The sequence below is a fragment of the Crocuta crocuta genome, unplaced genomic scaffold, assembly GCF_008692635.1.
Source record: "Crocuta crocuta isolate KB4526 unplaced genomic scaffold, BGI_CrCroc_1.0 scaffold9, whole genome shotgun sequence".
In the NCBI taxonomy this organism is placed as follows: Eukaryota; Metazoa; Chordata; class Mammalia; order Carnivora; family Hyaenidae; genus Crocuta; species Crocuta crocuta.
In genome coordinates, this window is record NW_027551567.1 from 6,078,078 (window position 1) to 6,105,728 (window position 27,651).

The following is a 27,651-nucleotide window of genomic DNA, read 5'->3' on the forward strand; positions in this document are numbered from 1 at the left end:
TGAAATGGTTTCCTCCCATAACCTCCATGACTCACACTAGGGAGTGTGACTAGTCTCCTCTTCCATTCCTTTAACTGACTCCTGACTCCTCTTCATTCTCCTTCCACGAAAACAAGACTTCTACCAGGGTTTATTTTCAGATTTCTGTTTATTCTCTGTTCCTTCTTCACTTGCTAAATTCATCTATAATTATGGCTTCTATGAACCATGACTCTGACTTACTTTTCAAGGCTGTTTTCTTCCCTGAACTCAGATGTTAAATCTACTATTTTTTGGATTGTTCCTCTCAAATTTTATTCCTTTTTTTAATCTATAAACTGGTCCCCCTCACAGCTTCCTCTTCTCCATCTAGCACCATATTTTTTCAATTCTCAAGTCCAGCTTTTACCACCTTTATTTTTTGGGCTCACAGTTTATGGGGTGGTTCCTTATAAACAGGTCTCCTTTCACTTTCTACCTTACTGTAGGGCAGCCTTACCTGCTTTACTACATCTTCCCACCCTGATATCCCTGATTTTAGTTTTCGTCTCCCCTGTTTTGCTTAAAAACCATTAATATTCTCAATATCCCTGTATTTGAGCTACTCTGCCCTCCACTGACTCCCAGATTCCTGAAGTATCACGACTTATTCCATGTGGCTTTTCAAGTGCCATCACCATTACAAGACTTCTCTGTGGACCTGACCTGCTAAAGGTCTTTACTGTCTTTGACTCATTCATGTTTCAAGTGCTATGTCTTCCACAAAATATCTCCTAGAGCCTCCCAGGAAATGTTCTGCTCTCATTTCCAACTCCTCCTTAACTTATGTACCAAGAGCCAGTATTAAGTATCAACAGAACACTAATCATACAGTGCCTTGTAACTCCCTGAGAACTGTTGTAAGGTTATACTTCCTTTGCAGCCTGGTATAGGAGAAGAGTGAGCATAGCAAGCACCAGACACATGCCTATTGAATGATCGATCACAGCCATATCTGAATGAATCATCATGGCAACCATAATGCTTCAGAATGGAAACCTTGTCTCTTTAGTCCTCAGTGTGATAATAGAATTGAAGCTATTTGGAAAGAATTGCATTCTTTCCTAGAAATTATTTAAAATTGAAATTTATCCTATAAATTTTCCTATATATAATTTGTAGTTTTTTAGTATTGCTAATCTGTTTTTCACACAGCTCTGGGCCTGAGAAGTAAAGAATAACCTTTCCTAATCCCAGATTTAGGCCATTGGGTTGTTTTGGGGGTTTTTGTTGTTGTTGTTGTTACTTTAGTTCTTTCATTCTTTTACTTAGTTTTACTTCAGTTACTTTATGCTATGTCATAAGTGCTTTAGATTTTTATGCTTTTTCATACTATTGAGAAATGAAGAAATATTCATATAGTCAACTAAGCAATTGATAAACGTGTTTATAGCAACAGTGATTCAGTAAATATCTGCTCTGAATAAAATCCTATCATTTTTTAAGAACTTCCAATAAGAGAGAAAATATTTATCTGTAAGAAGTGTATCATCTTTATCAGAACTTTACCATTTATTAAACATACCATTAATTGTACCATTTAGTAACAAAACTATCTTTAATGTATAAATATTGTCACAGAGACAAATCAGTAGTCTCTCACATTTAATGATCCAAATTTTCAGGGTCCTAAAGAATTACTGTAAAGATTATTTTATTTATGTGACATGGCAGCTAGCCCTGGAGTTATTATGCATGGACCAAATGCTGGTGAAAGTTGCCTAGAGACAAAGAAATTGGAAATTCTAAAAGGAATTGTGACTACCCGAATAGGAATCTGGGCAAAAAAATCTGAGTTTATCTTAAAAGATAAAATGTTTTCAGTGCCTGGTGGCTCAGTCAGTTAAGCAGCCGACTTCAGCTCAGGTCATGATCTCCTAGTTTGTGGGCTCGAGCCCCGCATACAGAAGCCTGGAGCCTGCTTTGGATTCTGTGTCTCCCACTCTCTCTGCCCCTTTCCTGCTCGCACTCAGTGTTTCTCTCAAAAGTAAATAAATGAACAAAAAAAGATAAAATGTTGGGCCCTTGCTTTAAATCCAGACAGAACATTTAGAACCTTCAATTCTGCCAGAAAGTACAGCCCCAGGCTACGGGTCCAGTGGAGGGCCCACATACTGAGGCCCAACTTTCTGCTGGGCTTGAACCCCAGCTCTGCAACTTTCTAATCTGAATTCTAGAGACGTCACTCTTTCCAAAATTCAAATTTGTCCTTATAAATAAATAATAAATAAAGTTATTATTCAGTAAATAATAGTGAGCTCATGGTGTGGTTGTAAGAACTCACAAGAAATACAGTATAAAGCACTTGACAAAGTGCAGTAAGTAATGGTGCACTCTCCCTATGCCTCTTTAATTTCTAAGCTTCCTATACTATTTTTATGCTAACTCTGAGTTGAAGAGCTCTTTTTATGTATGATGTTGTTTCATTGCTCTGCAGGGTCAAGGAAGATACTGCAACACACATTGCATCTCTCAAAGCATCTCATCAGAGAGAAGTAGAGAAACTCCTTTGCCAAAATGCAGTAGAAAATTCTTCTTCCAAAGTAGCTGAACTAAATCGTAAAATAGCAACCCAAGAGGTAGACAACTTTAATGAACTCTCCTTGGCTTAAAATTTATTTTTTTCAGGACTGTTAACAGAACATTATTTAATTTAGAAATATTTAACTTTACTTTTTAGAAATAAGAAATTATTGATTTTTTAATAGAAGATGCCATTATCATTTAACTATTCTACTTTAAAATTATTCTAAATAAGTGGTTTCACAGTTTTGTCCCTATATTTCTAAATAGTTCTTCTCCTAAGTCATTTGTAACAAATGGTAGAAGTATGATCAGTCACATTTTTTGATTGAGACCTGAGTACTTGAATGTTGAATCGTCTCCCTCTACCCAAATCCCAGCTGACAAGTAATTAGCCTAGTCATTCTCTTGCCCATTTATCTTTCATTCATTAAACCAATAATGACTCAGGGTCTACAGGCAGTCAGGTACTAGGGATAAAATAATGAACAGAGAGCTGCACACAGCTGTAGCTGTTATGAAACAGTCTTCTTAGAAGTATGACAGAGTATGCTGAAAGCTCATCCACATTTTTTAAAAAGTGTATCGTCCTTTTTGGTTAGTATGTATATCTGCAAGGAATATCTATGATTATCTACTGTGGTGTTAGCAAGTTGAACAAACAGCACTGAAACAGAATTTGTACCTGCAACTTACTTTCAAATGGTGTATCCCAGAAAAAGAAAGAAAATGTTTTAATATTTCAATGAGAAAGATTTGAAGTATTTTAAAAAATTTTTTTTAACGTTTATTTTTGAGAGAGAGAGAGAGTGTGTGAGCAGGGGAAGGGTAGAGAGAGGAAGAGACAGAATCGGAAGCAGGCTCCAGGCTCTGAGCTGTCAGCACAGAGCCCAACACGAGGCTTGAACCCATGAACAGTGACATCATGACCTGAGCCGAGGTCAGATGCTTAACCGACTGAGCCACCCAGGTGCCCCCTAAAGTGCTTTTCAAAAGTAATCATTGTACAGCAGTTGCAGATAACTTCTCTGGCTTTTTTCCTCCCATAAGAGTAGGGTGTCAGTGGGCAGTATAAACATTATATCAAGTTATTATGTATTATGTAGTTGCTAGAGGTGGGAAAAGTGGTGTCATTATGCCACAGTGCCTACTTTAGTGTTACTTTCCCAGGGTTCTAAATGTAATATTGTAAGTTATGAGTTAAATGGAATTTGGCATAGTCTGATGGTAGAAACAGTAAAAGTAAAGCATTGGAGATAATAGATGCATATTTTTCCTAAGTTTTCAGATCCTTGATGAAAGTATTTCAGTTTGCCAAAAAATAAAAGCATGACATTTATTTCATGCTTATTAATAGGCTTGTGCTGTCTTTATTTTGTCAGTAGCTCTTTAATAAAAACCATTATTCTACTTAATTACAAAGTAATAAGGACAGTATTGGCTACTAGCTTCAAAATGCTTAGACTTACAGAGGTTTATTTTAAAAGGTATTTTTCAGGCCTTCAGAAGAAAAGTATTAGAGATAAAGAAGCCAAGTAGTTACATAGCCATTATTTGTCATATGTGTGATGCTTTATATTAAACATTGAAAGAAACAAAATAATGAATGTATTCAGTAAGCTTAATTTATTCAATGAACTTAATTCCTATGGCACTTTATTTTTATGTTAGATTTGGTAATTTAAAAATACTGAGTTTTTTAGTAAAAAAAGTCATTAGTTGGTTTTCTAATATTTTCCAAATAATGTTTGAGGAAGAGTTCTATTAACTCAGTACTTCTAACATAATTTCCTAGGTACTTATAAAACATTTCCAAAATCAAGTTAATGAACTGCAGAGTAAACAGGAGTCTCTTGTAGTTTCTCAAGTTCGAGAAGAAGTCTTGCAGAAAGAGGTAAGAAATAACAAAAATGTTGGACTAAGAAAAGCTTTTCTTAGCCATTTCAATCATATTCTTATTTTTTGTATTAAATTTTTAACTTAAATGTACAAATGGAAATAACCTGAAAGTATCACATCAAAAAGATATTAATAACTTGTTTATGGTAAGTCTGCTTTCCCTAGATGAAACTCTTCAAATAGTAAGTAAGTTTCTTATATATTTGTATTTGATGTTGAGATTTTCCTGGGCAGTGAGGAAATAGGAAGAGAGAGTATTTGGTTCTTTTGATTGTTTGAGGAGGTAAAATTGGATGGTTAAGCCATCTCTGCATTTCTGCCATCTGGTCCTGGACTATTCTCTTTTGGGAGATTTTTTATTATGTATACAATCTCCTTAGTAGTAATTGACCTGTTCAGATTTTGGGGTTTTTTTCCCTAATTTAGTCTTGTTATGTTGTATTTGTCGAAGAATTTTTCCATTTCTTCTTTGTTGTCCAGTTTGTTGGCATATAGTTCATAGTAGCCTTTTGTGATCTTCTGTATTTCCATTTATCTCTTGTAAAAAGTCTCCGTTATCATTTATAATTTCATTGATTTGAGTCCTCATTTTCCTTGGTTAATCTAGCCAAAGATTTGCCAATTTTGTCTATACTTTCAAAGAACCAATCTTAGTTTTGTTCATCTTTTCTATTGTTTCCCCGTTCTTGGTTTTGTTCATTTCTGCTCTAATTTTTATTATTCCCTTCTCTCTTCTACCTGTGGGCTCAGTTTATTATTCTTTTTCTGGTTCCGTAAGGTGTAAACTTAGATTGTTTATTTTAGATCTTCTTGTTTCTTAATGTATGTGTTAATTGCTGTGAACTTCCCTCTTAGAGTTGCTTTTGCTACATCCCATACATTTTGGTTTGTTGTGTTTCCATTTTTGTTTGTCTCAAGATACATTATTTCCCCTTTGATTTCTTCTTTGACCCATTAGTTGTTAAAAGTCATTTTTAATTTACATGTATTCATGAGTTTTCCAGTTTTCCTTATCACTACTGATTTTTAATTCCATGCCATTGTGGTCAGAGAATATACTTGGTATGATTTTAGTCTTCTTGAATTTGCTAAGATTTATTTAGTGGCCTAACATATCATCTGTCCTTGAAAATATTCCATGTGCACTTAAGAAGAATGTTTATTCTGCTGTTACCAGATTCAGTGTTGTGTATGTGTCTGTTATAGCCATTTGATCTATGGTGTTGTTCAAATTTGCTATTATTCACTGCCTAGATGTTTTATGTGTTGTTGAGAGTGGGGTATGAAGTCCCCAACTGTTATTGTCTTGCTGTTTATTTCATCTTCTGGCTATGCTACTTAGCTCTCTAAAGTTGAATGCATAAATATGCAATTGCTATGTCATCTTTCTTCTTGGATTGATGTTGACCTCTATCATTATTTGTGTTAGATATATGACCACATATCATTATGTAATGACCTTTCTTTTGTCTCTTTTTACCATTTTAAAATCTATTTTGTTTGATATAAATATAGCTACCCCTGCTTTCTTTTGAATACCGTTTGTTTGGAATTTTTTTCATCTTTTTACTGTCATCTCTGTGTGCCTTTAAGAAGACTAAGGTGAGTCTCTTGTAGGTAATATATCATTAGGTCTTATTCATCCATTCAGCCACTGTTTGTTGATTGCAGAATTTAATGCATTTACATTTAAAGTAGTTATTGATAGGTAATGACTTATTATCATTTTGTTGATTATTTTCTGGTTGTTCTGTAGGTCCATTTTTCCTTGTTTCATATCCTGGTGTCTTTTTTGTGTTTTGATGTCTTTTGCTGTCAATATGCTTTAACTTCTCATTTTTTGCAAATACTATAGATTTTTCTCTGATGGTTACCATGAGGCTTACATAAAATATCTTCAAATTATAATACCCTATTTTAAATTGATAACTTGAATAAAATTCCTAAACTTAAAATTTTCTCCTTTCCCTCACATTTTAGGTCATTCATGTTACAGTTTACATGTATTCTATATTGTATTATTTATAGCAGATTATTATAGTTACAGTTATTTGTCTTTTAACTTTTAAACTACAGTTGTATGTGGATTACACACCACTGTTATGGTTATACAATCTAACTTTGGTTATATATTTACCACTACCTTCTTATGTTTGTTTTTACAATGTTAATTACTGTTCTTTTATTTATACTTAAAGAACTCCTATTAGCATTTTTTTGAGGCAGGTCTAGGAGTGAAGAACTCTCTCAGCTTTTATTTGTTCAAGAAAGTCAGTTTCAGCCATTATTGCTTTAAAAATACTCTGTCCTTTTCTCTTGTTGTGGAATTACCATAATACAGATACTACTTGTTTTGGTTATGTCCCATAAGTCTCATAGGCTTTTTCATTCTTTTTGCTCTTTTGACTGTGTAATTTTAAATGACTTGTCTTCTAGATCACTGGCTTTCTTCTGTATAATTAAGTCTCTTTGAACTCATCTATACAGGCACTGTATTTTTCATCTCTGGGATTTCTGTTTTGGGGTATTTTTTTCATGGTTTTTATTTCTTTGTTGAACTTCTTGTTTTGTTCATGCCTTGTTTTCCTTCTTTAGTTGTATGTTCTTGTAGTTCTCTAAACTTTTTAAAGAGGATTATTCTGAATTTTTTGATCATGGAGTTCATAGATCTCTTTCTTTAGGGTCAGTTTGTTGGAGCTTTCTTGGGTTTGTTTTTGGTGGCATCAGATTGTCAGATCCTTGATTCCTTTGGTTGGTGTCTGTGTATTTGAATAAGTAGTCTCCTCTTCCAGACTTTACGGGTTCACTTTGGTAGAAACAGTTTTCAGCAGTCAGTGCAGTTTGGGTTTCTGGATGCGTCTGGTGGTGATGTCCTTGGGCAGGTGGGGCTTACTGTCAGGGTCAGTTTTTGGCCAAGGCTACTGCCTAAGCTCTGAGGTCGGGAGTGGGGAGGTGTCACTGGTTGAATATAATTGTATAGAAATTTTGGCTTGGTTTCCTGCCTAAGCAAGTCTGTAGGATAGACTCTGTGTTTGCCCTCATTCTCTGATAAGGTCTTTATTAGACTCTTGGGACTCAGCAGCACATGGGGCCATGAATTAGCTTCTCTGTCCTGGTGGAATAACAGGATAGGCCCCAGGGCCTGCTGAGTTCATTGTCTGGGCACACAAATCAGGCAGGATTGTATACTGAATTCTCTGGCTGTCCAGGCCACTGATTTTGCTCTGTAGATGAGGAGAGCCATGGCTATGCTTTCTGTCCAAGTACCACTGTATGCAAGGCTCTTGGGGGGTATTCTGCAGCTTCCCATGTTCTGTGGTTAGGTTCCTTGATTGAACAGCTGGAAAGTTGTATTCACCAGTGGACAGAGCTTCAAATTAGTTTCCTGGCCCAGGAGCAATGGAAGAAACTGCTCCAGTCCCAGTAAAGCCAGTAAGGCTTTTTGACTGTCGTCTTGACTCAAGCCAACCAGTGCCCCAGGTTCCCTGGCTGAATAGGCCATTGGCTTTGCAGACTGTCAGCTCTGACTGCTGGCCTCTGCTCTGGATTGCTGGGCTACCCAGCTTTTCTGGTGTCCTGGTCATGCAACACTGCGATCTTCACTCAGCAGTGAGCCAAAGTGTGGCTTAGCTTCTCTGCCTGAGTGGGTGCAGTCCCTGCTTGAGGACTGGCAGATCTTTCTGTCTGAGGACCTGAGTCAGGCAGACCTGCACCCCACCAAGTTCCATGGTCAGACTATACCACCAACTTGGATCTATAGATGAGCAAAGCTGCTGGTTGGGATTACTACTTGGGCACTGCAAGTATGAACTCAGTCTGCCAAGATCTACTCGCCAGTTGTTACAAGCCCTTCCCCACATCTCCATCACAATCAGATTCCTAGTGATTAGTCCCCATGGGATAAGGCCGTTGTGGGGGCTCCCAAGAAGTGACCCATAACATTGGGGGAGCTGGATGTCCAACGTAGGCTCTCTCTTCCCATGAAGGAATGGTAGTCTCAGGGGAGACCTCTTCATGTTGTGCTGCCTGGGCCCAAGGGAGGAGCAATGCAGCCAGCAGACAGCCATTCCACTCACCCTTAATGTAGTCTGTCTTGGTCTCTATGATTCAGAGGGGTGCTTCAGCCTCACCCTCGTCTTCTATCATTCTCTCAGTTGCATCTAGTCCATGAATAATTATGTTCTTATGAGGGGGAACAGCATCAGGAACTTCCTATGTTACCACCTTGATGACATCACTCTTTCTGTCAGTATATATCTTTATTAATACTTCTTTTATATTACTTTATGATAGTCAAAATAATAGTGATAGTTCTCATTTATTAAGTAGTATGTACCAATCACTATGATAAGTCCTCTGTGTAGTTTTCACCATAACCCACAAGGGTAGGTACTATTATTTCTATTTTATAGATGAAGATTGATGCTAAGAAAAATAAAATAAGTTGCCTCAGGTTACTAAGCAACATGTGTCAGCACCAGAACCCAAGACCTCTTATTCCAGGTCACGGGCTCTTACTTACGATTTTACTAATGCCATATTTCTGGACATCAGGTATTTACCAGTTTTTTTTCCATAGTATTCAAGAAGCAGGAGTAACTTTTGATCATTAATCTTATGTATCCAGGTACTCCCATAGGATAAATTCACTAAAATACAAGGATTTAAAAATATACACATTCATTTTAATTATACTCTTAAAGGTGCTTTTAAGTAGGCACTGATTAAGGGAAATTTTTCCTACTTTCTGTCTGGATACAAATTTCTAAATTTATAAAATTTATAAAGTAATGTTTAATCATTGGTGAATTCGTTAATTCATGAATAACTATTAAACACCTATGCTATGGCATGCTTTATGTGCTAGGAATACTGAGAACAAAATAGAAAAATCTCTGGTCTTATGGAGCTTACATTTTATAAAACTTGATAAAATTAACTAAGGCAATATCTGTAAAGAACTTAGCATAGCACCTAGCACATGATAGTGTCATGACTCTACTAATTATCCTTTAAGACTTTATTCAGACTCAGCTGCCTCTGGTTAAGAGTTCTGCAACCTAGCTATGCTTCCGGTTAGATAGTCCCCACTCCTCACCTTACTGCCACTTGGTCATCTCTCCATACAACACACCATATTAGAATTCTCATTCACTTGACTGCTGCTTTCACTAGACCAGAACATCCCAGCTGGTGTAGCAGGAATAGGTTCCCTGTGAATCATAAGACTGGAAATGTCTCATTATAAACTGAAAATCACTTTTCAGTAATTAAGTTTACAGAAGTTAAAGTGATATTTGACCATTGTGTATATGACACTGCCTCTTACAGTTTTCTTAGTTCAGCAATCACTGGTTTTGTTTTATAATTTTTAGTAATCATTGTTTTAACATATAAGATTTTATGCCCAGCACTCATCACTACAGCATGTTCTATAGTCTCTCTCCCTAACCTTTCTGCAATTCATCCCAGATGAAGTCTGCAAATCTCTGTGGTCACTGGTGATATCCCATCAATATTCACACATTTAAATATTTAGATTTATTTAGGTTTGTTTTTTCACATTTGAAACTACTTTAGGAAGAACATAGGGGTTTGGGGAGGGGTTGGGTCTTTTTGTAGTGTTACTGATGTTGTTATTATCAGGTGCTGGGTGTTTCCATGGGAAACTTGGTTGAATTTGTTAATTTTAGCCAGTTTTACTTGTTTTACTTGTTAATTGCCTTTTGATACTAACAGGAAATTATCATAAGTATATGGTATAAAGCAAATGCAGTTGTCTCACCAAGCCCAATATAAAACTATCTCAGAGCCCCTCTATTTTACTGACTGGCACCATGAAAATATCACCATTTTCTCTGTGGACCATGGTATGAAAAAGGAGGTACCACTCTAGACTGTAACCTCCATGACTGGGTCATCTCTGTATCCTCAAGACCTTAGATAACCGCTAGCACAGAAAGAGTTCAGTATATTCTCTTTTATAAACATAAATGTATTTGTGGAATGAATTATTGTAAATTATAAAGTGATAAGAGCCATAAGAGGATTACAAATAGAATTATAGGTAGTTGACAAAAGGATTCATATTTACTGAACACCCTGTGTGTTGGATGCTATACTGAGTAGGGTGCTTTAAATGTATGATTAATCATAAAAGTAATCAGCCTTGTTGAATACTTTGTAGCAAAGCTGAATGTACCACAGACAGTACCCACCTTCATTTTGAATGCTGTAATCAGCCTGGCATACATGGGAGGCAATGATCCAATCATCTGGGTTGTGAGGTCACTTCAGAGCTAAAATGAGCCTTTTCTTCCTAGACATAGGGAATTTAAGCCATTAATTGTTCTAACAACTCAAGATACCTTTCTTATTAACAAGAAGCCTCTTCCCTAGAGACATTTTATACAAAGAAAATGTGGTGAATGTTCTTAAGACATTCTGGTAAAAATAAATGATTTTTCTTGTTACCAGTTTTTCATTTACTTCATACCTCAATTTTAGATTACAAAACTCCTAGAAGAATTAAGAGAAGCCAGAGAAAACCATACCCCAGAGATGAAACATTTCATGGGATTAGAAAAGAAAATTAAACAGTTGGAAATGAGGCATGAGCAAAGAGAGCAGGAACTTCAGCAGGTAAAGTAGTAAATCATATTTACATGTTTGTATAGCTCTTCAGTTTTAAGTACCTCTAGTTTGCTGGAGTTTTGCCATCAGTAGCAAAAAAGTGTTTCATTGCATATTGATCTTATTAAGAATAAATACAGCATTTAAGAGCACATAGGACTTTAAATTTCAAATACCTGAAGTTTGGTTTTCCTTATCTCTGGAATAATAGAGAACCAACTTATATCATATTGTTAATTATTGATGGCTGCCTAAAGTGTTAGGCATTTTACCCAGGGAATGAGTCTTTGGAAGCCATATTCTGTATTCCAGCCATTTCATATTTGTAAGAAATGTTTGTGAGAAATAGTAATATTAAAATGTAATCATTTAAAATATTATATGCCTAGTACTAGTAATATCACAATTACTACAGCTAATGATGGATAAATAGAAATTAAAAATGGCAGAAGTAAGGGCACAGTGTTTTTAGGCATTAGCCTTTCTGCTGCTGTTTAGCTTTTCTTGAACAGTATATTGGTCTGCTTGAACTGCTGCAACAAAATACCGTAAATTGGGTTGCTTAAAAAATAAATTGATTTTCTCACAGTTCTGGAGGCCAGAAGTCTAAGATTAAATGTCCATCTGATTCATTATGGTGAGCACGCTTTACCTGGCTTGCAGAGGGCCTTTCCTCAATTTTAGACCAGATATACTTAACAGCTATTGGATGTAATGGGCTGTATATAGCAGTAGCACATACACTCTTTTCAAGTGCATATGGACTAATCTTTAGGATAGATCACATTAGACCACAAAATAAGCTTTGGAATATTAAGAACTTTGAAATCAAAGTAAGCATCTTCTTCAACCATGATGGTCTGAAACTACAAATCAATTGCAAAAATAAAAGAAATAGAACATAAATACATGGAGACTAATCAAGATGCTACTAAATAACCAATAGGTCAATGAAGAAATCATAGCAGAAATTTAAAAATACCTTGAGACAAATGAAAATGGAAACACAGTATTCCAAAATCTTTTAGACACAGCAAAAGCAGTTCTATGAGGGGAATTTTTTTTTTTTTTTACAGCTATACAGGTCTACCTCAACAAAGAAGAAAAATCTCAAACAATCTAACATTACACATAAAGGAACTAAAACCAACAAAGCTCAAAGGTAGAAAAGGAAGGACATAACAAAGATCAGGACAGAAATAATGTAATAGAAAAAAATAGGGAAGATCAGTGAACCTAAGAGCTGGTTCTTTGAAAGATAAAACTGATAAGCCTATAGCCAGAATCCTCAAGGAAATGAGAAGACTTCAATAAATAAAGAAATGAAAAAGGGAGAGTTATAACCACCACAGAAATACAAAGGATTATAAAAGACTACAGTGAAAGATTATATGCCAACAAATTGAACAACCTAGAAGAAAAGGATTTTTGTAAATATATAATCTTCCATGATTGAATCAGGAAGAAATAGAAAATCTAAACAAACAAACTAATTACTAGTAACAATTGAACTGGTGGGGCAGAGGTGGCTCAATCAGTTTTATGTCTGACTCTTGGTTTCTGCTCGGGTCATGATCCCAGGATCATGGGAGCAAGCCCCATATGGAGCTCCATGCTGAGCGTGGAACCTGATTAATGTGGTCTCTCTCTTTCCCTCAGCCTCTCTCCCCAAGTTGTTCTCTAAAAATAAAATAAAAAAAAAAAAAAAAACAATACAACAACAAAATTGGTAATCAAAAACTCCCAGCAAAGAAAAATCTAGGACCAGATGGCTTTAAATGTTTGGAAGAATTCACATGTAAAGAAGAATTAACACCAATCCTCCTCAAAATAACCCCCATCACCCCCCCCCCAAAAAAAAAAAAAACACTGAAGAGGAGGGAATGTTTTCAGATTTCTTCTGTAAGGCCAATGTTACCCTACCAACAACAGAGACACTGCAAAAAAAGAAAATTACAGAAAGAAGAAAATTCCCTGATGAACATAGATGTAAAAATCCTTAACAAAATATTAGCAAACTGAATTCAAAAATACATTAAAAGGATCATTCACCATAGTGTGGTGGGATTTATTCCAAGGATACAAGGATGGTTGAGTGTCTTCAAAACAATACCACATTAACAACATGAAAGATAAAAATCATATGATGATTTCAGTAGATGCAAAAAAGCCTTTGACAAATTTCAGCATACATTCATAATAAAAATGCTCAGAATACTGGGTATAGATGGAACATAAGAACGGCCACATAGGACAAACCCACAGTGGATATTAAACTCCTCGGTGAAAAACTAAAAAGTTAGCTTTTTCATTATTGTCAGGAACAAGGATGTCCACCCTCACCACTTTTACTCCAAGCTAGTACCACAGGTCATAGCCACAACAACCAGGCAAGAAATAAAAAGCATGCAAATTGATAAGGATGAATTATCATTGTCACTATTTACAGATAACACTGATAATGTATATAGAAAACCATAAAAATTCCACCAAAAATCTATTAGAATAAATTAATTCAGTAAAGTTGCAGGATACAAAATTAATATACAGACATCTGTTGCATTTCTGTACACTAACAACCAGCAAAAAGAAATTAAGACCATCACTTTATAACTGCATCATAAATAAGAACATACATAAGAATAAGTTTAAGAGTTAAGAGCCCTGTCCTCTGAAAACTGTAATACATAGAGAAAAGAATTTGAAGATAACACAATGAATGGAAAGATACACATGGATTGGAGGAATACTATTCAAATGTTCATACTACCCAAAGAAATCTGCAGATGGCGTGCAGTCCCTCTCAAAATAGCAATAGTAGCATTTTTCATAGAACTAGAATATTCATAAAGTTGATATGTAATCACAAAAGACTCCAAATAGTCAAAGCAGTCTTGAGAAAGAACAAAGCTGTAGGCATCACACTGCCAGTTTTCCAACAGTATTACAAAACTATAACAATGAAAACACTATGGTACTGGCGTGAAAATAGACACACAGATCAATGGAACAGAATAGAAAACTCAGAAATGAACCCACGCTTATATGTCTATGACAAAGGAGACAAGAATATGCAGTGAGGGTAAGATCATCTCTTTAATAAGTGGTGCTGGGAAAACTAGACAGCTGCATCCAAAAGAATATAAGATGACCACTATCTTACGCCATATATTAAAAAAACAAACAAACCTCAAAATGTATTAAAGACCTGAGTGTGAGACCTGAAACCATAAAACTATTTTAAAAAACAGTAAACTCTTGGAAATTGGTCTTGGCAATGTTTTGGGGGGATAGGTCTCCTCAGACAAGGAGAACAAAAGCAAAAATAAACCATTGGACTTCATCAAACTGCACATGGGGCACCTGAGTGGTTCAGCTGGTTAAGCATCCAACTTTCATTTAGGTCACGATCTCATGGCTTCTGAGTTCGAGCCCCGCATCAGGCTTTCTGTCACCGCAGAGCCCACTTTGGATCCTCTGTCTCCCTCTCTCTTTGCCCCTCCCCCAACGTGTGCTCTGTCAAGAATAGGTATTTTAAAAAGTAATTTAAAAAAAATTAAAAGTGGGGCACTGGGTGGCTCAGTCAGTTAAGCGTACGACTTCGGCTCAGGTCATGATCTCACGGTTTATGAGTTCAAGCCCCGTGTCGGCCTCTGTGCTGACAGCTAGCTCAGAGCCTGGAGCCTGCTTCAGAGTCTGTATCTCCCTCTGTCTCTCTGATCCTCCCCTGCTCACGCTGTCTCTGTCTCTCTCAGAAATAAACAAACATTAAAAAACTTTTTAATAAAATTAAAAGCTTTTGCACAGGAAGGAAAACAAAATGAAAAGAAAGCCTATTGAATGCAAGAAGGTATTTGCAAATGATATATCCAGTAAAGGGTTGATATCCACAACAAATAAAGCACTCCTAACTCAACACCAAAAAAATCTAATTTAAAAATGAGCAGTAGACCTGAATATTTTTATAAAGACATATAGATGACCAACAAACACATGAAAATATGCTCAACCTCACTAATCAGGAAAATGCAAATGAAAAGTACAATGAGATATCACCTACTGTCAGGATGGATACTGTAAAAAATACAAGGGATAATAGGTGTTGCTGAAGATGTGAAGAAAAAGCAACCCTCATGCACTATTGGTGGGAATATATGTTGTTCCCTTCATGATGTAAAACAATATGAAAGTTCCTCAAAAAATTAAAAATAGAAGTACCATACTATTCAGCAATTCACTTCTGGTATTTACCTAAAGGAAATGAAACCACATTCAAAAAATATATATATACACCTCTGTGTTTGTTGCACCATTATTTACAATAGCCATGATATGGAAACAACCTAAGGTCCATCAATAGATGAGTAGGAAAAAGTGTGCTATGTATGCACATGTGTTTGTGTGGAATATACATATAGTGGGATATTACTCATCAGTAAAGAAGAATGGAACTTTGCCATTTGCTGCAACATGGATGGGATTAGAGGGTATTATTCTAAGTGAAATAAGTCTGAGAAAGACAAATACTGTATGATTTCACTCACATGTGGGATATAAAAACAAAACAGACTCATAAATACAGAGAACAAATTGCTAGTTGCCAGAGGTGAGATTGATGGGGGAATAGGAGAAATAGGTGAAGGAGACTAAGAGACACAAACTTCCAGTTACAAAATAAATAAGTCACAAATATTTAAAGTATAGTGAAGGGGAATATAGGTAATAATACTGTAGTATTATTATATAGTGGCAGATAGTAACTATAATTGTAATGAGCATTTTGTAATGTAAATATTAAATACTATGTTGTATATCTGAAACTATATTGTACGTCAACTACAAAGCAAAAAATAAAGTCAGTTAGTCTAAATATACTACTAAGACATCACATTACAAAGAAAGAGCACATAAAGAAAGGAATAGAAGAACTACAGAATACCCAGAAAATAACAGAATGTAAATATACACTCATCAATAATTCCTTTAAATGAAAATAGACTAAATTCTCCCATGAAAAGGTATAGGTAACTAAATAGATTTAAAAAAGAAAGCAGTGCGGGGGGCATCTGTATGCTGTCTACTAAAGATGCACTTCATGTAAGAAAACAGACTCAAAGTGAAGGAAGGGTAAAAGGTATTTCATACAAATGGGAACCAATAGGAAGCTTTGCTAACTATATCAGATAAAACTGACTATAAAACAAACTGTAATAAACAAAAGTCATTTCATAGTGATAAAGGAGTGATCAAATATAACACTAGCAAATATTATGAATGCACCATAGAAGCACTTAAATACATAAATGAAATTCTAACAAACCTAAAGGGAGAAAGAGCAATACAAAAATAGTAGAGAACTTTTGTGGGTTTTTTTTGTTTTTGTTGTTGTTGTTTTAGTTTTAATTAAATTCTATTTAGTTAACGTACAGTGTAATACTAGTTTTAAGTGTACAATTTAGTGATTCAACACTTACATATAGCACCTGGTGCTCATCACAACAAGTAGGGAACTTTAATACCCCACTTACATCAACAGGTGGATCATCCAGACAGAAAACTCTTTAAGGAAACATTGGCCTAAAACAATACATTATGGGTACAATGGAATTAACATATACAGAACATTTCATCCAAAAGTAAAGATATATATTTTTAAGCATATATGGAACATTTTCATTATATATTAGGATAGATCATATATTAGTCCATGAAACAAGGCTAAATAAATTTAAGATTGAAGTATCTAGCCAGTTTCCCCCAAACACAGTGGTATGAAACTAGAAATCACAAGAAAAAAAAGAATTCACAAATGTGTGTAATTAAATCACATGCTCTAAAACAATCAATATATTGGTCAAAGAACAAATCAAAAGAGAAATTTGAAAATATTTTCAGACAGTTGAAGATGGAAACACAATATACCAAAACTTAGAGGATGCAGAAAATAATTCTGAGAGAAGTTCATAGCAATAAATTCATGTATAAAGAAACAAAAAAGATTTCACATAGACAACTTTAAACCTCAAGGAACTAGAAAGAGAAGAATAAATGAAGCCCAAAGTTGGCAGAAGGAAATAACAAGAAGCAGAAATAAATGAAATAAAACTAAAAAGATCAAAGAAACTAAGAGTTGGTTCTTTTGTAAAATTAACAAGCCTTTAGATAGAATAACCAAGAAAAGAGAGAAAACTAAAATAAATGAAATCAAAATGAAAGAAGAGACATTACAACTGATAACCACAGAAATACAAAGGATAAGAGACTGGTATGAATAATTATACACCAGCAAATTGGACAATACACTCCTGGGAACATAAAACTTAACAAGAAGGCATCAGGAAGAAATAGAAAATCTGAAAAGACTGATTATCAATTCAGTTTCCTTAATAATAGTAAAAAAACCTCTCAACAAACAACATCCGGGACCAGAGGGCTTCCCTGGTGATTTCTAAAAACATTTAAAGAAGAATCAGTACCAGTCCTTTTCAAACATTTGCAAACCAACAAACAAAAAAAGAGGAGGGAATTCTTTCAAACTTATTTTGCAGGGCCAACATCACTCTGGTACCAAAACCTTGCAAGGATGCCACAAGAAAACACTGGCCAGTATCCCTCATGAACATAGATGCAGAAATCATCAACAAAATATTATCAAGTCAAATTCAGCAATACATTATAAGAGAATCATACACCATCAAGTTGGATTTATTCCAGAGATACAAAGATGGTTCCCCATCCACAAATCAGTGTGATACACCTCATTAACAAAATGAAGAGTAAAAAGCATAAGATTATCTCAATGGATACAGAAAAGGCATTTGACAAAGTTCGACATCTTTTCCTGATAGAAACTCAACAAGTGATATAGAGGGATGGTACCGCAACATAATAAAATGCACATATTAAAAAATCATAGCTATCCCCATAATCCATGGTGATAAGCTGAAAGCTTTACCTTTAAGATCACAAACAAGGTAAGGACAGCTCACTCACACCACATTTATTCAAAATAGTTTTGGAAATCTTAAGCAGAGCAATTAGTCAAGAAATAAAATGCCCCCAAATTAGAAAGGAAGAACTGGAACTACCACTTTTTGCAGATGATATGACATAATACTTAAGAAACCTTAAAGACTTTACCAAAAAACTATTAGAACTAATAAACGAATTCATTAAGGTTGCTGAATACAAAACTAATATACAGGAATCTGCTGCATTCCTATACACTAATAACAAACCAGCAGAAATTTTTTTACGTTAATTTAAAAACATTTAAATGCCATGCTCATAGATATAGACAGTAGATAGGTGCTTTCCAGAGGTAGGACTTGGGATGTAGGCAAAATGGGTATAAGGAGACAAAGGTACAAACTTCCAGCTAAAATAAATAAGTTATAGGGATGTAATATACAGTTTGGTGACTGTAGTTAATAAACTATATATTTTAAAGCTGTTAAAGAGTAGATCTCAAAAGTTCTCCTTACTAGAAAAACAAATTTTTAACTATGTATGATAATAGGTATTAGACTAATATTATGTGGTGATCTTTCTGCAGTATATGCAGATATCAATCATTGTCATACACGTGAACCTGATATAATGGTATATATTTGTACCAATACAATAAACAGAAGAAGCTAATTAAGTTCATCATCACTAGACCTACCTTAAAATAAATACTAAATGGAATTTGACAGGTGGATATAAAATGAAGCTAATTAACGTATTTAAAATGTATGAATGTTAGGTATAAAACTCACTGGAAATGGTAAATAGTCAAAATCAGATTCACTAATACTGTAGTGGTGGTTCATAATTCATTTATATCTCTAGTTTAAAAGTTAAAAACTGGGGTGCCTGGGTGGTTCAGTCAGTTAAGCGTCCAACTTCGGTTCAGGTCATGATCTCATGGTTCGTGGGTTCGAGCCCCACGTCGGGCTCTGTGCTGACAGCTAGTTTAGAGCCTGGAGCCTGTTTCAGATTCTGTATCTCCCTCTCTCTCTGACCCTCCCCTGCTCATGCTTTCTCTCTCTCTCTCTCTCTTTCTCTCTCTCTCAGAAATAAATAAAACATTAAAAAAATTTTAATAAAAAATAAAAATAAATAAAAGTTAAAAAACAAACATTAAAAAGAACCATAACTATACTAATTTGTTATTGGTTGCAAAATATAAAAAATGTTCATTTTAACATCAATCACCTAAATGGGGGAGGGGTGGAGTAAAAGTATAAAATTATCCACTTAGATTGTATATTATATTTTATGTAAGCTTCATGGTAACCAAAAAGAAAAACCTGTACCAATTACAGAAAACATTACGATAAAGGAGTCCAAGCATACCACCACAAAAAGTCATCACATCACAAAAGATGACTGCAGGAGGGAAGAAGCAGGCAACATAGGATTTACAAAGCAGCAAAAAGCAACAAAATGGCAATAGTAAATCATTATCTATCAGTAATTCCTTTAAATGTTTGTGGATTAAATACTCCATTCAAACCACACAGTTCCCAAGTGGATGAAATAGAGATCCAAACAATATGCCACCTCCAAGAGACTTTAGTTTTAAGACAGACATCATAGGCTGAATGAAGGGACAGAGAAAGGTATTTCAATCAAATGGTAACTAATAGAAATCAGGAGTAACTATAATGATGCCAGACAAAATAGATTTTAAGCTAAAAATCTCCAAAAGAGACAAAGGTAATTTTATAATGATAAAAGGGTCAATCTATCAATTAGATATATCCGTTGTAATTATTTATGCATCCAACATCAGAGCACCTATGCATAGAAAAATAAATAGCAATACAATGACATAGAAAGGATATCAATGGATATCAATGGATAGATCCATCCAATCAGTAAAGAAACAGTGGGATTTAAACAATACTACAGACAGAATGGACCTAACAGACATACACAGTACATTCCTTCCAACAGCAGCAAAATATACATTCTTCTCAAGCACTCAAGGAAAATTTTCCAGCATAGATAATATGGTAGGCCACAAAAGCCTTAGCAATTTTAAGATTGAAATCACAGCAAGTGCATTTTCTGAACACAATATTAGGAAACTAGAAGTCAACAGGAAGAAGAAAACTGGAAAATTCACAAATACATAGAAATTCAGCAACACACTCCTAAATAACCAATGGATCAAGGAAGAAATGAAAAGTAAAATAATTATTTGAGGCAAAAGAAAATGGAAGCACAACATACCAAAACTTCTGGGTAGTAGCAAAAGCAGTTCTAAGAGGAAAGGTTGTAGTGATAAATGCATATACATCAAGAAAAAATTCTCAAACAACTTAACTTACCAGCTCAAGAGACTAGAAGAACAAAATAATCCCAAAGTTAGCAGAAGGATAGAAATAAAGATTAGAGCAAAAGTAAATGAAATGGAGTATAGAAAGGTAATAGAAAAAGATCAACAAAACTCTAGGAGTTGGTTCTTTGAAAAGAGAAAGTTGACAAACCATCAGCTAGACCAATGAAGAAATAAGAGAGGACTTAAAATCATAAAAAGAAGAGGCAACATTACAACTGATACCAGAGAAATGCAGAGGATAATAGGAGATTACCATATACAACTATATGCCAACAAACAGGACAAACTATAAGAAGTCAATAAATTGCTAGAAACATACAACCTACCAAGTCTGAATCATTAAGAAACAGAAAATCTGAACAGATCAATTACTAATAAGAAGACAGAATCAGCAATCAAAAATCTCCAACAAAGAGAAACTCAGGACCAGATGACTTCACAGGTGTAGTCTACCACACTTTTTTTTTTTTTTTAAATTTAAATTCAAGTTAGTTAACATTCAGTGTAGTATTGGTTTCAGGAATAGAACCCAGTGATTCATCACTTCCATATAACACCCAGTGCTCATCTCAACAAGTGCCCTCCTTAATGCCCATCACTCATTTAGTCCATCTCCCCCCCACTTTCCCTCCATCATTTCTCAGTTTATTCTGTATCCTCTGTATATCCATATTTTTATCTTATTTTTCCTTCCCTTCCTGTGTGTTCATCTGGTTTGTTTCTTAAATTCCATATATGAGTAAAATCATATGCTTATATTTGTCTTTCTCTGACCGACTTATTTTGCTTGGCATGATACATTCTAGTTCCATCCACGTTGTTGTAAATGGCAAGATTTCATTCTTTTTGATTGCTAAGTAATGTTTCATTGTATATATGTATATCCACATCTTTATCCATTCATCAGTCAATAGACCTTTGGGCTCTTTCCATAATTTAGCTATTGTTGATAGCACTGCTATAAACGTTGCGGTGAATATGCCCCTTCAAATCAGCATTTTTGTATCCTTTGGATAAATACCTAGTAGTGCAATTGCTGGGTCATAGGGTAGTTCTATTTTTAATTTTTTGAGGAACCTCCATACTGTTTGGATTCCAGAGCGGCTGCACCAGTTTGCATTCCCACCAGCTGTGCAAAAGAGATCCTCTTTCTCCACATCCTCGGCAACATCTGTTGTCTCCTCCGTTGTTCATTGTAGCCCCCCAGACAGGTGTGAGGTGGTATCTCATTGTGGTTTTATTTGTATTTCTCTAATGATGAGGGATGGTGAATGAACATCTTTTCATGTGTCTGTTAGTCCTCTGAATGTCTTTGGAAAAGTGTCTATTCATGTCTTCTGCCAATTTCCTCACTGTATTATTTGTTTTTAGGATGTTAAGTTTGATAAGTTCCTTATAGATTGATACTAATTATCAGATAGGTCATTTGCAAATATCTTCTCCCATTCTGTAGGCTGCCTTTTTAGTTTTGTTGATTGTTTCCTTCACTGTACTAAAGACTTTTATTTTGATGAGGTCCCAGTAGTTCCTTTTTTCTTTTGTTTCCCTTGCCTCCTGAGGCATATCTAGTAACAAGTTGTTGTGGCTGAGGTCAAAGAGGCTGTTGTCTGTGTTTTCCTGTAAGATTTTGATGGTTTCCTGTTTCACATTTAGTTCTTTCATCCATTTTGAGTTTACTTTTGTGCATAGTGTAAGAAAGTTGTATTCTACCAATTCTTCTCAAACTCTTCCAAAAAGTAAAAAAGAAGGGAACACTCCCAAGTTCATATTTACAAAGCCATATTACCCTGGTAAGAAAGTCAGATAAGGGGGCGCCTGGGTGGCTCAGTGGTTAAGCGTCTGACTTCAGCTCAGGTCATGATCTCATAGTTTGTGGATTTGAGCCCCATGTCAGGCTCTGGGCTCATAGCTAGCCTGCTTCAGATTCTGTATCTCCCTCTCTCTCTCTCTCTCTGACCCTCCCCTGCTCACACTGTCTCTCTCTCTCTCAGAAATAAATAAAAAGATTTTTTAAAAAGTCAGATAAGGACACTATAAGCAAAGAAAAACTATAGGCCAACATCCCAGATAAATACAGATGCAAAAATTTTCAAAAAATGTTAGCAAATCAAATTAAACAGCACATTAGAAGGACCATGCACTGTGATCAAGTGGGATTCATCCCTAGGATGTGAGGATGGTTCAGTATATGCAAGTCAGTAAAATGTGATGTATCGCATTAACTGAATGACAGTTACAAATCCTATGATCATCTGAATAGATACGGAAAGAGCAGAGCATTTGACAAAATGCAGGATCTATTCATGATACAAAACAAAAAACAAAACAAAAAAACCCTCAACAAATTAGATATAGAAGGAATACCAAAACATAATAAAGGCATGGGTTTACTTCTGGGCTCTAAATTGTCTATCTGTATTGTGTATTTGAAAGTTGCTAAGAAAGTAAATCTTAAGTTTTCATCACAAGGAAAAAATTTTAAACTATGAAGTGATGGATGTTAACTTACTTGATTGTTGTAATCATTTTCATAATATGTATATCAAACGTTTTGCACCTTAAACTTAGTGTTATATGTCAGTTATATCAATATAAATGGAAAAAAGTGGTTAAATGCCAAATTTCAGTAGACCTCCAAAATTTTCAAAGTATGTTTAAAGCTTAGAATTGAAAATTCATACAGCATTTTGTGATTTGTGATTTAGATTAACTCAAGTACCTATTTATATAATATTTCCCCAGTGCTTTTATTTTAGGATTGTGAAGTTATTCGATAACCAGACAGAATTCTAGATAAAAAGTATGTTGGAAAGGGGCACTTGGGTAGCTCAGTTAAGCACCCGACTCTTGGTTTCGGCTCAGGTCATGATCTCACAGTTTCATGAGTTTGAGCCCCACGTAGGGCTCTGTGATGGCAGCACAGAGCCTGCCTTGGGATTCTCTCTCTTCCTCTCTCCCTGCCCCTCCCCCATTCATGCTGTCTTTGTCTCAAATAAATAAAGCTTTAAAAAAATTATGTTGGAGAGATCCAACATATTTAATACTTAGAAACATTACTGATTGTTGCCCTAGTTATTTGTTTTTATATGTCCAGCTTTTAGTGGTTTATAATAATAATTCTCTTATGGTAAAGTATTTTGAAGTTGTAAGAACTAGATTATAAGTCACTGGACAGGGTACCCTCATTTCACAGATGAAAATATTCACCCACATGAGCAAGACAGTCTAGTGTGGTAGTTAAGGGACACTGAGGCCAGACTGCTTGCAAACCCTGACTCTGCCTCTAACCAGTTGTATATGAATCTTGAGCAAATTATTTTTTACTTATCTGTGCCTCTATTTCCCTACATGGTAAATGTGGGGAAGGGGGGTGGGATAAATACATAGAATTCACCTCCTAGTGTTTCTCAGGGTTAAAGGAGTTAATATATGTAAAATGCTTAAAACAAAGCCTGATACGTGATAGATGCTACATGTGTGTACTTTTATCATCACTTTTACTGCTCTAATGTGTATTAATGACATGTGCTACGTATCAGAACTGTTTTGTGTCTAAAGTTCTAATCTTCAGAGGAACTACTGGTGGGAGGTGTTTGGATTCATACCAAGATACTAGAAATTTCTGATGCTTTGAATGCTACTTTTTTTTAAAGCTTTGAGTTAAAAAAACAAAAAACAAAAAAAACTAAAACTCCTCCCTATCAGAATGAGAATTCCCAGTTCTTACTCTCTTCATCCACAAGCTTGTTGATGGACACAGTGGAGCCCATTAAGTACGACTCCCTCTCCTTCACCCTCCCCTCTGCTACAGTCAGCATTGTTGCACTTGAGCTCTCTGAGGTTGTTAAATCTTCACCCCCACTATGAACTGCAACAGTAATATGGATTTTTGTCTTGTTTGTTTTTTATTTTGTTTGCAGATAATACAGCAAACTCATCAAGTAGTAGAAACTGAGCAAAGCAAAGAAATTGAGAAATGGAAAAGACTTGCACAGTTGAAGAATCGTGAGTTGGACAAGTTCCGCACAGAATTAGACTCAATATTAGATGTTCTTCGAGAACTGCACCGGAAGGGGGTGGTGGTGCCGGTTGCTTTTGCAGATGAAGTGAATGCACCAGAGTATTACTAGCAATTGGGATTTCCTGTGACCTCAGAAAAGGCCAGATGATGGATGATGAATGGGATTCTGCTGTCAGAAGAAGCCTTTTGAAAACGAATGTTCCAGTATGTTGCCAGAAAGCAAACAGTACAAGAGCAACATTACAAAATAAATTTCCCTAAACCAGTAAAAGCAAACAAAACACATGATGCTGTATTTTACTGAAATTCATTAACCAGTCACATTTTAAGTAATTTGTGGACAAGTCCCCTTATGTCAGAGGATTAGAACTAGTGAGATTAGTTGTACAAGATCTAACTTAAATTCTAGATATGAAAAGAAGAAAACTGCTCATCCTCTGCGATTTTTGACTAAGTGTGTATTCTTAATCCATAGTACCAGAAGAACAGCTCCTCTTGCCCATGGAAACTAGAAGAGCGGGAGCACAGTGGTTTAAACAGTCACCAGAGTAGCAGAACTTCCACAGCAGTTTTGGCAAGAATAACTAACTTTGTACAAGCAGTGGGCTCCCTTGTGTTCTCCCAGATTTCCGCTTCTACCTCTGGGTGCCTCATTTTTGCACCTGATATAAAGGTGCAAAACTTATTTCACATGTAAAAGGGGAATTTGATTTATTCATTGTTTTAACCTTTTATGCTCCCTGTCTTAAATACTAGTCCTTTTTTGCAAGTTTATGACTATAAACAGTGTAACATCTTTACTTCCTCTATTTAAAACATAATATATGTTCATTAGAAAAAAGTAGAAGCATGCGAAGTAGTTGGATTGTTATTTTTTTTTTTACAATGCCCATTTCCAGAAGCAGATAATATGTAAAATGCTGGTGAGTTAAAGCCATAGCCACCTTATTTTCAAGTGTTTGGACCTTGTGCTGTCCGATAGAAGTATAATAGGAGTCACATGTAATTTTCAACGTTCTTATAGCAGCATTTAAAAAGATAAAAAGAAACAAATGAAATTAATTTTGGTAATTTATATAATTGATCTAAGTATCAGTATAAAAATGGAGTTTTTACATTTTTTTCCATACTTTGTCTCCAAAATCTGGTATATTTTACATGTCAGCACAACTGCATTTCGACTAGCCACATTCCAGGTGCTCAGTTACTATATGGCAGTAAGTGCAATTCAGAAGGAATAATTAAAGGGTGAGACACTTTATAGAAGACAGGTAAAATAGGTCTTGGTGAAATTATGGGTAGCAAATGTGAAATGTGGAAATATAAGGAATACAATTAAATTCTTAATGTTCAGCATTTCTGTCCTTAAGATGGTAGAAAAAGCATTAATTCAGGTAGCTGTATTTATGTGAAAGGATTTTAAGTTATAATATAAACTATTTTGGTTATTAATTGAGTGTATTTTTGTGTTTTTTAAATCTGCAAACCTATTAGTTTATAGCTACACCCATCTCTCCCTTTGTCCTTTTGACTATCCATTAGCCATTCATGCCAAGCACAAACACGGTTCATTCTGAAACACAAAGAAGTGCAAACATCAAATAGATTATTACTTACAGAAAAAAAGTACATCCTATTTTGATAAGGATTCTTTCTTCTTTTGGAATAAGCTGTGCACATGGCAGGTATTCGATTCTGTTTACAGACTAAAGATCCCTAAGTACTATCAGAATTACTAGTTGCAACTAAAAACCTCAGGAACCATACTCCATTCCTTAGTCATTGCCTTAAGGGTCTAGCAGGAGAACACAGAAGATATAATACTTAGGCTATCTTGAATAGGGAGACTTTTATGGAGAATTAAGCTCCAGAAAGTATCAGTCCCCTGCTACTAATTATATCCCCCTCACAAGGTCCTCAGGTACCAGCATCCACGGGGCAGGAACCTCACCAGGATATGGCTTGCTGCCGACTCCACTGCTTTTGTGCAGAGGGATTTCTGATTCAATCTGTTACTTAGAGCCCACAGCATTCTAGAACTAGTATCAACCCATCACCCTTGGGAAATCTAGGCTTTAGTATTAGGGTCCCATTCCCTATTACAAAAATCCTAGATTGGTGACAAAATGCTAAGAAGGTGAAAATAAGTATTTCTCCTTCCCACTCATACTACTAAGAGCTCTAATTAGGGCAGATCCACAGGCACATTGTGTTCCGTAGTGTTTCACGCTATCGTGCTTTGAAGGGCTCGTTAGCAATAGGTAGTGAGAGGAGTGAAGTTTGAAAGTTTTCCAAACCTCCCTAGTTACTATGATTCTATTTGGGTTTTTGAACCCATGAATTAGAGCATTCACTTGCAGTTTCTGTAGAAAAGTCCAAAATGGAAAGCACATGTATTCTTTCTCAGCACCTGTCCAGCCCTAAGTGGCCTATTTACTATTCCCCTCTAGTCTAAACCATAGCAAGGCCATTTGTCTCCAGGTTTGCTGAAAGCTTAAGTCACAACCACCTAAACAGACAAATAGGCGAGAACATTCCTTCCCACCCACACTCGCTTTGTAGGATTGTTCTAAGAAATAAGTTTGAAGGGCAGGATCTACTCTATAGATAGGGGAAATCTATAGAAGGAAGGGAAGCACAGAGTTTGATCAGAACAAAATTAATTAGTAAATTCAGGAACAAGCAAAATGGATTAGACTTTATGAAGAAGGGAAAAAAGGGGGGGAGAGAGTGGTAATCGTACCAGGTAAGCACCTGTAGAGCACAAACGCTAAGAAGCAAGAACACAGCAGGTATCTGACCCAGTGGAGCTACTCTAAGCCTTCCTTGCACTTGAATCCTTAATGGTCCCCTGCCAATAGTCCCCCACCTCGGGGTACAGATATTACAGTGAGAAAATCCTGTTACGGGGGACAGATGGTGGTAGATTGCACATGATCTGTGTTTAAGTTCTTGGAGAAAGGTCTGGAAGGGATTTTGGAGAAGAATTTGTAAGGTAGGCAAAAGTCATGAGGGAAAGAATATTCATAGAAGAGTTAAACTGAACCTGCTTATTGGAAACGACTGAGTAGAATGAAGCATGGGAGGATGGGGTTTCCTCACGCCAGCCCTGGGCAGTAAGTGTAAATCAGATTTCCATGCCCATGTCTTCCCGGTTAAGCTCATTATCATGGCCACATGTAAGGAGCCCTAATAACTAGCAGGAGCTCATTCCCCTGGCTTGGGA

At 35.6% G+C, this 27,651-nt stretch overlaps 1 protein-coding gene across 5 annotated transcripts in view; it reads left to right on the forward strand.

Annotated features, from left to right (window-relative positions):
- CEP162 (centrosomal protein 162) overlaps window positions 1-25,311 on the forward strand; it is a 117,697-nt gene extending 92,386 nt beyond the window's left edge. For 4 of the 5 annotated variants that reach the window (XM_077750295.1, XM_077750297.1, XM_077750296.1 and 1 more), the window contains 4 exons: window positions 2,456-2,597; window positions 4,337-4,435; window positions 10,948-11,082; window positions 24,325-25,311. In XM_077750295.1, the coding sequence (XP_077606421.1) occupies window positions 2,456-2,597; window positions 4,337-4,435; window positions 10,948-11,082; window positions 24,325-24,534 (586 nt within the window). In that variant the 3' untranslated portion in view covers window positions 24,535-25,311. Of the gene's footprint in view, window positions 1-2,455; window positions 2,598-4,336; window positions 4,436-10,947; window positions 11,083-24,324 lie in introns of those variants that run through there. The other variant, XM_077750299.1, reaches the window with a different exon arrangement.
- The last annotated feature ends 2,340 nt before the right edge of the window (window positions 25,312-27,651 follow it).